This window comes from Pipistrellus kuhlii, unplaced genomic scaffold, assembly GCF_014108245.1.
Source record: "Pipistrellus kuhlii isolate mPipKuh1 unplaced genomic scaffold, mPipKuh1.p scaffold_m20_p_3, whole genome shotgun sequence".
NCBI lineage: Eukaryota > Metazoa > Chordata > Mammalia > Chiroptera > Vespertilionidae > Pipistrellus > Pipistrellus kuhlii.
The window spans coordinates 159,730,751-159,744,218 of NW_023425529.1; the positions used below are offsets into that span (position 1 = coordinate 159,730,751).

The following is a 13,468-nucleotide window of genomic DNA, read 5'->3' on the forward strand; positions in this document are numbered from 1 at the left end:
CAGTCCCAACAAGAGCTCTATGGTTCCCCAATTTAAAGGCTTAGGCAGTTGCAGCAGCAGGTTGATCTGAGCCCTCCTCAGGAGAAAGTATCACCATTGAAGGGCACGTCTTCTCCCTCAACACTCTCCTGCCCTTGAACTTTGCAAGCACACATGGAAGCAGGGCCTGCTGTATGTCTCCATGTCCCAATCCACATGGACCTGGGCCGGAGGAAAGGAAAGGCCACAGCAAGGGTTTCATCAAGGCTTAGTTTTCGGGGGGGAAATGTTTCAAGACTCTTTTCTTGTGAGGTTGGGTGCTGGGTGCTGTCTATGATTCAGATGTGACCCTGTCTTCTCTAAAAATGTTGGGATAACTCTGCACTGAATTGGGCCAAGTCCCCAACTAGCTGTCATCAAGTTATGAAAAAGTCAGCTAAAAATATGTGGAAAGCTATTCATGGATAAATCTACTCTGTTATATATCAATGGGTGTTTTTTTGGTAAAAATTAAAATAAAACTGGCTAGAAAAGGTATGGACAGAATAGGAAGTCTGAAAATCACCAGAGCCATGCGGGCCTGCAGCTGCTAGACTGGAGTGGAAACCCAGGTCGGTGGAATGGGACCCTGTGCCTTTCAAGAGAGAAATGTTAGCTCTGCGGGCTCTCTCCAAACCCTGATGCTGTACCTTGCAAGAAAAACGTAGTGCTGATCTGGGCTTTCATTTCCTATTGTTGACATCTGAAAGTTCTACTTTTCATACTTTGAAGGATTTTTTGTTAGTTCTGTGTGCTTGTGTAATTGAAGGTAGACCATTTTTTAAAAAGAGCGGGGGAAGTCATTATGGTATGAGCATACTTGCCTCTACTTTAAAATAACTCCTGAGAATGCACGCTGGACTCAGCTAGAAAAACTCCCCAAGAAGAGAATGGAGAGCCCCTGAAGATGAATTAGAGGTGATAAAGTTGATAATAAAAGACATAAAAATGTTTCCATATCCTCCATTTATTCAAAAACTATCCGGTAGTGCTAGTGTCAACAACTGTCAGTATATTTTTTAAAAGAATAATGTTGGGCTGGGACCGATTTGGCTCAGTGGATAGAGCGTTGGCCTGCGGACTGAAAGGTCCCGGGTTTGATTCCGGACAAGGGCATGTACCTTGGTTGTGTGGGGTGTGCAAGAGGCAGTTGATCGATGTTTCTAATTCTATCCCTCTCTCTTCCTCTCTGTGAAAAATCAATAAAATATATTTTTTTAAAAAAGAATAATGTTGGCAATTCAGCGAGTAGTTAAAAAAAGAAATAACACCATTTTCTGTAAAACAGAATTTGTTCAATTTCAAAAGTGTGAGTCTGGGACCCCATGCACCTTCAGCAGGCCATGAATGAGAGAAAAACACTCGTGTGGCCTGGCTGACACCTTCAATTCCCCGAAAGCAGGCAGTGGTCGACTGGGGCTCACTCCCTTCCACACGACCCCAACCGTTGAGTGCTCCCACATGGGAGGCGGACTGGTTTATTGGCCATATTTTCCCACTGCCAGGCCTGGTTTCCATGGTGTCTCCCAGACAGGTTTAGGATGCTGCAATATCCCTGGATAAAAACCAGATAGGCAACTTCTCTCATGTCTGAAAAGCACAGATATGATTTGCCTTACAAAGAAAATGATCCTTGATGCTTAAATGAGGGAGAAAAAAATGCTTGTTTAGAAAAAAAATATTTTCATTTTACATTTGGGAAACAATAAATATTTACTGTTTTGTAAATGAATCTAGACAAGTATGTTATAAACTAAAATCTAGAAGTCAAAATAAACAAACAAGCAGAACAGAAACAGACTCATAGATATAGAGAACATTTGGATGGTTACAAGATGGGAGGAGAACAGGGGAGATTGGTGAAAAAGGTAAGGGATTTAGAGGTAGAAATTGATAGTTATAGTGTAGTCATGGGGTTATAAGCACAGCATAGGGAATATAGTCAGTAATATTTTAACAACTATGGTGTCAGATGGGTAGGAGATTTCCGAGATGATCACTTAGTAAGTTTTATAATGTCTAATCACTGGGATGTACACCTGAAACTAACATAATATTGTATTTCAACTGTAATTGAAAAATAAAAATGATCTTTAAAAATGTTTAAAAATACTAATTTGAATAGAAATCCCACATGTTCAATAAAATTTTCTTCTTTTTGTATAAGAAGAATGTATAAGGCTAAGTTCTTATACATTCATTCCAAAGAATACTGTTGACTCAACCGACTTTCTTGCAATGTACTTGTTCCCTCTAGAATCAAAAGAGGAAAATGAACCAAATCCCTTTTCCTATATTAATTGCCACTAATTACTACAATCTTTGGAGAATAACTGTTAAGATTCACAGCAATAATATTAAACCTGATTTTGTTTCATTTGTATTGCTCTGGGGAAATTATTAAAATAGTAATAAGGCTTTACCATGAAACGATGATTATTTGGTGGCTGAAAAGTAATTGCTAGCTACATTCCACACTAATGGCAATTCAAAAGGAATTGTAGTTACTTAAGTTTTGGCTACTTACCTTCTGTCCCTTCACTCCCTGGCAGTCACATTTCCCACAGCCAGAGCCAGCACATCCACCACCCTGGAAGGAAGAGAAAAAAAGTCTTTCAATAGAAGAACTCTTGCACATTGAGGTCCACCCCTGAAATGAAATGATTTTGGCATCTTCACCTATTAACGGGGAAAGCCCTATCCTGTTATTATGAGCACAGTCTTAAAGTATGTGACACCTAGATTTGCCCTAATGGGGCTGTCACATATTTGTCCTATGGTTCATCTCTCTTGACCTAATACAGTGGTTGGCAAACCACGGCTCACAAGCCGAGCAGCGGTTTGCCACTCTGTTGACCAATGAGTTTGCCGACCACTGACCTAATAGACAGAAGAACAATCCTGGGGAGAGTAGGACACCTCAAAGCATAACTTAGTCCAAAAAGTGAAGACTGTCACTTACACTTTTGAAGTGGACCTTCTAAGAGATCATGTTAATAGGACACAAGGCAATGAAAATGTCACACTTCTGATTTAGGAGTTTTAAGAGGTGAGTCCAGGGATGGTGGCTTAGGTGGGCACAGCCCACGCTTCGAACCTCCCATTCCCAGGGAAACACAGGCATGCAAAACGGCATTTGGGCAAAGAGGAAATAAATGAAGGGGCTCATTTTTAATCCCAAACCCTAAAGAACTGATTTTGAATCCAATTAAAGCTTGAATATTCAACTAAAGAACACTCAACAACAAAATGTCCCTTGTAGTTCATTTCTAGCACGTAAATCAATGTTAAAACTGCACAGAAAAGAATTCAAGCATGTAATAAAAACTAGATAAGAAGGTAACTAATGTGCTCAAGTGTTAGTCAGCTATCATCCCCATTTTACAGATGTGAAAACTGAATTAGGAGGCTTAATATAACATGCAAGAATGAGGCTGAAATTAGAACCCAACTTCCATTATGTAAAACTTCCAACACAATAAAAGGTAAACATATGATAGTACCTACATAAAGTTGCAATTTCCATAGAAGAACCCAAATTTTAAACCAAAACAGGCCGAGGTTTGTGGACAGAATATAAGAGGGTATGACAGAAATAATTTTAAGGAGCCTATAAGTCTGAGATAAAATGTGTAGCTGAATTTTGTTTCAGGTGATAAGTGTCTTGAAAAGAAAACCATACTGTTAACCATATTGTGATCAGGTGAAGTCTATTTTTTAAAACAATATACTCATCTTGGTTCCATTGCCATGAAGAGCTGCATAGAACAACTGCATCTGAAGTTATTTACTTTATTCATGAAACCTAAACAAGCTGCTCTTAATTTTATATTTGGAAATGGGGACAATTGACAGCAATCCAGACTCCTGAAATTATGGTTCTGTTTCTTTCCCTGGCTCACATTTTGGGCAATGTTTCAATCAATCCATGTTCGTTTGCAGTTTGCTTCACATTCTGGGTTTTGGTGACCAAACACATGAGGCTGAAATCTTATACCTGTGCTCCGGAAGGTTCCTCCAAAATACACGAACGCAAGTACTGAGAGACTCAAGAAGTGTGCCTCCCTCACATCACCATCTCTTGAGCACTGGCTATTCGCTAGGTGGGTTCCCATAAAAGATTGACTACATGCCTCTACTGCGACATGTATCATGTTCCTTATAGCCCTTTACGTGTATGTTTCCCCAGAATCCCATGGAGGCTGGACCAGACGCTCTCTCTGAGACTACACGGGTTGTAAAACTGACATTAGGAAGTGAAGAACACCACTAACTGAACAATGGCACATCAATTATTAGATCTACCCAATTTTAGAATTGTTAAAACACCAATGATTGGGCATCTTAGAATTGATTAAATAGAGTAGTAGGTACCCGACTACTGTTGTTTTGGTGGTGGTGGTGATGGTGTGGTGTCCATGTAATCAACCTTAAATAACAACCAATAATAGACAATAATCCACTGGCATGTCAACCCACAGTGCATTACTGCATAGCATCACTGGGGGAAAACTACAAAAAGGGAACTCAGCAATGACTGTGAAACCATTCCAGATTCCCAGGCTAGACAGAGAAGAGTGGATGTCCCAGTGGATGTCTGGGTCCCGGAGCTGCCCAGAGCGGCTAGGCGAGTCCTCAAACCAAGAAAGCCCACAGGTGAGGCAGCTCCAAGTCACAGGCTCCAGGTTGGCCTCCCCTCTCTTACTACCTCACCCCCCACAACCTTCCTGCTTCTGAGCCAGGTTCAGAAACACCTCTGCACTTTAAACTCAGCTAAACTCCATTCCACTCCCACAGGTACAGGAAGGAAATAGCAACTAGGTGAAGGCTCATTTATTTGCACAGTCCGCAGAGGAACTGTCTACCTACCACGCACACTCAGCTGGCAGAAACCCATCAACAGCCTGAAGCAATGCGGCTTTTCTGCTGAATTCAATAACAGTTCTTCAAAACTTCCAATTAGGGAATCCAATGGCTTAAACTGAAAAGGACTTTCTGGTAATTTGGGTTTTTCTCTAGTAATTCTGGGTTTTTCTCTAGTAATGCTGAGTTTTTCCTCTACTAATTCTGGGTTTTTCTCTGTTGATAAAATCTCAGAGGCTTATCTTAATTTAATTTGAGGGAAGTTATAAAAATGAATTTCCTGGAACTGTTCCCTTAAGCTATCAGTAATGCCTTAATGACAGGGGACCCCAGATAAGAGGTTACTGGGGCACAATTGTGGATGTTGGAGTCAAGTTGCTTCATGAGCCTTTGCTACAGAAACGTACCCAGTCTTGGAGTAACAAATAATCAGTTTTACTTTCGACAGCACTTCAGGCCATGACAAACATTGGGGAAAATCTAAAGCGAAAAATAAAGGACTGCCCTGGTAGGATGGCTCAGCTGGTTAGAGCGTTGTTCAGATACGTCAAGGTTGCAGATTTGATCTCCAATCAGGGCACATACAAGAAACAACCAGTGAATGTATACATACGTGGAATAACAAATCGATGTTTCTCTCTCTCCCCCCCTCACCCCTTGCCCTTCTCTCTCTCTTTCTCTCTCAAGTCAATCGATAAATAAAAATTTAAAAATAAAGGACTACAGCCTTTTTTATAGACTCTAATATAGAAATAAATGACCCTCATCCTGCCCCCACCAGTTTATATCAAGCAAGATTTTCTCAATTCTCAGACCAAAGACATTCATGGCTTCTTATCTGCTTTATTCACTTGGGAAATTTTAGTACCAATTCAGGCCCTAGAAGGCAATTCCAAAGACTCAATAATTCTAAAAACATTTAGATAACAGTCAGCTTTTCAGAACAAAGGGCAATTTTTTTAGACAAGGATGTTCGCTTTACGTTCTGGGTGGCCTAGTATGTAAATACCTATGTAAAAAACAAAACCCAATTTTTAGAGTAGAAAAATTTTTAGAAAGCAAACAAAAATCTTAAGCTGCACATTTACTTCGCTATATAAAGCCTATCTTGAAATATCCCTGTTCTGGTCCTTTGTAATCGCTGTCACATCATGGCTCATGCTGGCTATCATCTTAGCACAGATAGGTATTTTGTGATTCAAGAACACACTGCTAAAAAGAACACAAACGACACTCTAAACTTCCCCTTTTAATCGGGTGTCATGCACAATTTTGAAATAGTTAATTAAAATAAAAGCCTTGAGTAATGCAAACTTTAATCTTCCGAGTGAATTACTAGAATGATTATATTGAAAGGGCAAATAAACTATATGTGTTACTCAGATTCACAATTCCTTTGGTGACCTACATGTTAAAGGCTATGTCATAAATTTCTTAACTTCCTGAGGAATTACATTTTGCACCTGGACCTCTCCGTAGTAGTAAAAGATATACGCAGTCCCACAGACTCAACAGCTCCCTACTGGCTGCACATCTGAGGGAATTACAAGGCTGCTCATTTTTCCCAACATCTGAAATATATTGGGCCCCATCAACTCGTTCCCATCTCATCTGTTTCAGATTCTAGAATGGGAAGAACTTGTACAATTTGTGAAGTACACACACTCTTTCTTTCTGCCTTTCCCCTCATTGGAGTGCTAGCATCAAGTAAATTAAGCTCCAAGTCCCTACAGCAATGCCAGTGCTTTCTTCCCATAAGGCCATTGCTTAACCCAAATTGTCATGGCAGATGAAATCAGTCATGAGGAATGTGGCTGAAGATCCCAAAGGTCAAAGCGTTGTTAAGTCTGAGTCTCTCTTATAGAAGTAGACCAACCATGTCAAACTCAAAGGCTGACATGGGCCAAACAAACAAGGCATGCTTGCAGTAGACCACTGATGGCCATAAGCTACAAGGGTCACCCAGACCAAATGGGAAAAGAGAACCCTAGAAAGCGCTTGGGAAAACATTGTCATTCATACCCTTAAAACTGTAGAAAAACGTAAAGAAAACCAGCCAATAATTCACCATGGGAGAAGAATAAATGACCTCCAGATGGAAGCTGAACTCAATTAGTTGTACTTGAAACAGAAAAAACGCATCATTCTCAGTGACCTCTGTCAGATATACATGCAACACACACCTCTTCAATAGCAGGGACCAAGTTGAAACACAAACAAATAATACAATCCAAAAGGACTGTGAAAGGCGCAACAAAATAACGCTTAAAGTAAATAAATTTTAAAATATATGTGAGTTTCTTTATATTTTTCAGTGAGTACTTTTATATATGATAAGGCAATTCGTATTATTCAAACTTTCTTTCATGCCCCGATTAAAGATTTTCAAAGAGTCAAACCATCAGCATTAATCTAATAAGTATGTAAAGTTCTAAAAATTCCGAAAGATTTACGATATAGAACATTCATGCCAAAGAAGGAAGGGAAATGATGGAGGTCAATGACTTTAATTTGAAATGATGCCTATTTCCGGTCTTTCTCTGATCCACAGACCAACAGGGAGTTCTTCTCAACATTAAAGTGAGCTCCACGTGGTGCAGATGCAGGAAGGAGAAGGTTGGCCAATTCTGTTTGGAGAGTACCTTTTTACTTAACAAAGGGACACCAACTGGGGTGTGTGTGTGTGTGTGTGTGTGTGTGTGTGTGAGAGAGAGAGAGAGAGAGAGAGAGAGAGAGAGAGAGAGAGAGAGAGCACTGCCATGCCAATTTGTATCTGTGAGACATCTACTGTAGAAATGAATGAAGCAGAGTGAAATCCTGAGTTTTCTGGTATTTTTTCCTGCTTCTGATGGGAGATAGGTCTTTAAATCACAGCGTTTAACAATTTTTATGTGTTTCATATCCCACCAAATAGGGACATGTGGAGATCTGCCAAGTTTAAACAGCTTATCTTTCAAATTCCTTTTCACATTCCAGATGCTGTACAAAATGTCAAAATAGTTTTGTGGTGATATTACTGCCCCAATTTTCTCTCTGGTGGTAGCACTTCTTCAGGGAATCTTTTTGAATAAGTATCTATCCAACTAAAGAACTATATACTAGGGCTACTTGAGCAGAAATTAAAAGCATGCAGAAACCAAAGTGAAACTTTCAAACCCCCCTGGGGGGATTTTTCAAGAGGGCTGACCACTCTGGAACACTGTTTGGCAGCTCACCACGCACACACGGCTTTCCTAGCAATTCCACTCCTGGTGGATGCCCCACAGTGACGCCTGCTGGCGTGCATCAGAAGACATACTTATTTTTATTACTTAAACTATCTTAATTAAACTATATTTGTCCTTATCACATACTGCTGGAGTTTGAGCTTTTCAATTCTATCATTTTAAATTATATTTCAATACAAAAACACGTTGGTGTGGTATATAAAAGATGACCGTCAAAAACAAACAAACAAATAAAAACAGGCAACACTCTTTTTTGGATAAGAAAACATCATAAAAATATAAAGTACATGTAGAGGATTCAAGTATTTATTTCCTAACTTCCACCTTGATTGTGATTTTAACTAGCATATGTTGTTTTTGGTCATTCTTGTTTTAAAATTTTGTTTACTACCATGAGGTTCAGGAAAATGACTCGCTACACCTCCATGCATACCACCCCAAGAGGATTGCCCTGAAAAAAAAAATCTTAAAACTTTTTCAGCAGGCCGAAACCTCTTTGGCTCAGTGGATAGAGCGTCGGCCTGTGGACTGAAAGGTTCCAGGTTCGATTCCGGTCAAGGGCATGTACCTTGGTAGCGAGCACATCCCCAGTAGGAGGTGTACAGGAGGCAGATGATCCATATTTCTCTCTCATGGATGTTTCTAACTCTCTATCCCTCTCCCTTCCTCTCTCTGTAAAAAATCAATGAAATAAATTTAAAAAAAAACTTTTTCAGCAGAAGAGCACACCACATGGTGCCACTATAGTCAGTCCAAGGACAACTGAAACTATCTTTGGTGAAAGAAGTCAGAAGAGTGGTGACTTTGGTGAAGCTGACTAAAGGGGTACGAGGGACGTTTCTGGAAACATTCTGTGCTTCATCAGGGTGGTCATTACATGGGTGAATGGTTTCCACTGTAAAACCATGGAGCTGTGAACTTACAATCCTGTTCTTTTTGTTGTACTTCAATTATTTAAAAAGGCATACTCGAGAGTGTTCATAGCAGCACTCTACACAGCAGCCCCAATTTGAAACAGTTGAATGGATTCATGCACAGTGGTATGCATTCACTCACTGGAGCCGTCCACACACTGTGCATACCCTGGCGACAACATGGACGGATCTCACCGATGTAATACCGAGCAAACAGCAGCCAGGCACAAAAGAGCACACTGGGTGAGTCCATTTATGGTGACATAAATTTCAAAACTAAAAAAAAAAAATAAAACGAAGTTGGATGGTGGCGACTCTTGGGGGCTATTAGTGATGGGAGGAGACCCAAGGGGTTTCTTGGCTTCTGGAAACATTCTGGCTCACGATCTGGCTTCTGTTTCATGGGTGGAGCTCCCTTTGCGCTAGATGCATTGAGCTGTGTATTTCTTTAATAAGGCGAGTCTCCCAAAAAGTGTGCGTAGAATGTTAAAATTATTTTAAAAAATAGAAAGCAAAATAATGGCCAAGTGTTAAAGAGCTTACATTTGCACATTTTTAAACTTCCCAAAATAGACTTGGCATTGCAGATTTAAGGGTGCTTGCGAGTCCATGTGCTAGTTCATTATTACATTATCTTCATCTTGTTGTGGGAAATGTAAAATAGATGTGATTCAAAGGATGTGAAAATAACTCTTCATCATTAATTCAACAGAAAGGAGGATTTAATTAGATTAAATAACCTTTCTGTTTCATCCAATCATTAAAAACATGAAAACAGAACATCCTTACTACTTTTTAAACTTATTTCTGCCCTAATTTGAAAATAACTATGAGTGTTGATACATTCTTGGCAAAAAAAAAAAAAAAAAAAAAAAAACAACCAAACACACTAACAAGTTCACATGAAACATTGGAGAAACAAACTGAGCCTCTGATGAGCGCGCGCGCGCGCTCGCTCTCTCTCTCTCTCTCTCTCTCTCTCTCTCTCTCTCTCTCTCTCTCTCTCTCATACTGTGACTAAGGGTTGTGCATGTGAAATGCATGCTGGGCTGTTTCTCATTAGAGACTGACTCTGCAGGGCCAGTGTGGGGCTCCCAGCAAACAACTTGGGTTGATGAAATGAGGGTGTTTGCTTGGCTCCTCTGACCATCAACATGTGATCTCAGTTCTGTTCTTGCTTTCCCCCATCGGACCTTTTTTGTTGGCTCGCTTTCATTTCTTTTCTTCCCTTTCCTTCATTCAGTGGGGGTGGACATTAAATGTCCCTGCCTAGGAATAGGCTGGGCTGTAGGAAATGACAAGGAGGCCCAGCATTTCACCTCCTGGTCGCTGGTCTAGTCCAGCTGCAAATAGATGTGACTAGAAGTAGTTGCCATGTGACCACAATTTCGTTGGCTGTGTGTGAAACGAGTTGGTGGGCTGAGTGTGTCCACTGGGACCCACGGGTGGAAACGCTGCCTGGAGGTTTGAACTGGGGGAGTCACGGGGTCTCTCCTGGTGGTTGCTGACTCACCGACCTGATGTACAAATGCAGAGGAGTTGATCTGGGCAAGTTTCCAGTCCAGGGGTCCTCCTACGCTCCCTGGAAAAGTTCTCCCAGAGCAAGTGACTGTCCAGGGCAAAGGAGTGGATGTGGAGATTTTTTGGCCCTAGGTGAAACTCAACTTTGCTAGTTTCAGAGGGGAAATATTTCATCAGTAAATTTCTCACCTTAGCTATTCTCTCCAGGTTCCCTGACCTCTTTTCTCACCAGCTCCCCCTTCCTCCCCATACAGTCTTCACCTTTCCTTTCTTCCCTCCAGTGTCCCCACCTTCCACACTGACTCATCCCATCAAAGATGCTTTAACGAGAACCACAAATAAACATTTTCCAGCCTCTCTGAAGAACAGAAAATTTTACCCAGGCAGGCATGAAAAAAAAAAAAAAAGTTGGACTATTTCCTCCAACTCTGGAAAAATGTGCAACTCCTCTTTTGGGTTAGAGTACATGGAGCTCTACTAGCTATTTTTACTTCTCATCTTTCCCTTCTCTGTGGCTTCAAAATACAAACCAGTCTTTGCTCCTTCCCCACTCGAGTTTGGCCACTGCCATTCAGATATCCACCTTTATTTTAATCCCAAGTCCAGCTCTCACAGGGTACATCAGCAGGAATAGAAGCTATTCCAGGTCAGACTGGGCCATCCATCTGACCTTACACTTAGTCTCAGTGCTCAGTTTGACCATGAGAATGATGGGATTTTAATATCTACATCTGGCATAGGCTCCCTTATTGCAGAGAATGCAGAGATGAACATGGTACAGAGTAAGATGAGGAAGTGAGAAATTACAATAACCATGTGCTCACAGAGAGGTGAGCTGTCCCACAGACACACCAAGGAGGGAGTCTTGGGCCCTGTTTAAGGGACATAGATCCTATTGGAATAGTGAGAGAAGGTAAGCATGGGGAGGAGGCATTACTATAAGAGGCAAAGGTGAGATAAAGCTAAGACCAAGCCCACAACACCTGGCATGTGGAACAGATGGTGGGCACAAAAGGGACACTGCCAGTAGTCAGGACAGAGCCAAAAACATTTTTCAAAGGGAAGTAACAGGGGAGGTTAGTGAAGTTGCTAATCTTGGAAGAAAGTACTGATTTAAAATATTGTTTCAGCCTTACCCAGTTTGGCTCAGTGGATAGAGCATTGGCCTGCGGACTGAAGGGTCCCAGGTCCGATTCCGGTCAAGGGCACATGCCCGGGTTGTGGGCTTAATCCCCAGTGGGGTCGTGCAGGAGGCAGCCAATCAATGACGCTCTCTCATCACTGATGTTTCTATCTCTCTCTCCTTCTTCCTTCTTCTCTAAAATCAATAAAAATATATTTTTTAAATAATTAAAATATTGTTTCAGGGGAAAAAAGTGGTAATCTTGTTACCACTGGTTTAATTAAACTGTTTTTGGGTTATGTGAAAATTTTTATTCCAATGTCTCGCTGTGTTTCATATTCTTCAAACTTTACTTAACTCATGATTACATTCATGGATGCAAGAAAAAATGTAAATCCTTATGCAAGAAATATTGTTGATCCAGCAGACAATCCCCAAACTTCATTTCAGCCAATCATTTCAACCTCCTCCCTCAGGAAATGTCCAACTCGAGCTATTGACCTGAACATAAACTTGGTTGATGTTCGTGTACTGTCCTAAGTGATGGGAGGGGCCATGAATAAGACATGGTATCTTCCTGCAGGCACATTCTAGTCTAGGAGAAGAAAAATAGCTATAAAACTGAATAACTTGGGAGGATGATTATTACTGCTGCTATAAAAATACAAGGTGCTGAAGAGGGGGAAAAAATATTTTGGTCTGGGATAATACACTGAGAGAAAGGGATAAAGATGGAAGAAGAGAATGAACATTTGTTTAGTAACCACACCATGTGAGAGACGGGCCAGACACTTCATAGACTTCATAGAGATGGCAGGTGCACGGAACGCTGAACTCTGGGCGAGATGTCAGAGCCTGGGATGGCAAACATAAGCATCTCAGAGTTAGGAAGCAGAGTGAACTAATATGGAGATGGGAGGTACAGAGGATTGAGAAATACTAAGAAATCTCCAGAGGACTGAACCACAGGAGCATATACTGGTGCAGAGGAAAATGCAGATTTCAGCCATATGACGGAGGGTTTGCATGCCATTCTAACACAGCTAGACACCATGCTCCAAGATGGGGAAGACATACAATATTTTCAGTACCAAGGAGAGTAAAATGGATATTCTTTCTTGTTGGATAGAATCTAATCATGCACTATGCATCAAACAAGTACACTATAATATTGGTTAATTTGCTGCTACTTGCTTTGCAAAGAGACTATACACTATCCTGTTATGATAGCAATCACAGCTGTTCACCTTTCTTGTTAGATATGGGGCATGTTTCAGAAAAAAAATATGCATGTTTAGGCCAATCCTAGCCAGTCAAAATGAAGCTAAAGTGTAATTTTCATACCTGCACTGCGTCTCAAATACCAGACTCATTTGTAAAGACATTTTTCAAAAATAAGTGGCAGGATCTGCCCTCTTTATAAATGACAGATTCTAAAATGCTGCAGTACAGCTCCTCAAACTCAGCGGAATCACTTTTGGTAAACATCAGACACCCACTACCCTTCCCCACCAAGGATAACATTACTTGCTTTAATCTTTAAAACCAAGTTTGAAAATTCAATCAAAAAATGTAAACACATTTCGTGGAATGAAACTTCACGTAGTAAACTCTGTGGAGTAACGAATACTCCGAAAGGCAGTGTGGCAATGCCGCTCTGCATTCAACAGGAGGTCAAAGACCCTGTGGGATATGTCTATGTGACCTCCTCCAGCAAGGCCACAGCTAAAACCTTCAACAAGTCCATCGGGCCTTTATGGAAGATAACGATGGTGGACCCAAAATGCTACTTTGCAAGCCAT

The 13,468-nt window shown here is 40.8% G+C and overlaps 1 protein-coding gene across 1 annotated transcript in view; it reads right to left on the reverse strand.

Moving 5' to 3' along the window:
* The window catches only part of COL4A1 (collagen type IV alpha 1 chain), a 139,214-nt gene that overhangs the window by 80,152 nt on the left and 45,594 nt on the right, over nucleotides 1-13,468 (reverse strand). Inside the window, exon 2 of the mRNA XM_036459284.2 lies at nucleotides 2,546-2,608. Coding sequence (XP_036315177.1) covers nucleotides 2,546-2,608 — 63 coding nt within the window. The remainder of the gene's footprint in view (nucleotides 1-2,545; nucleotides 2,609-13,468) is intronic.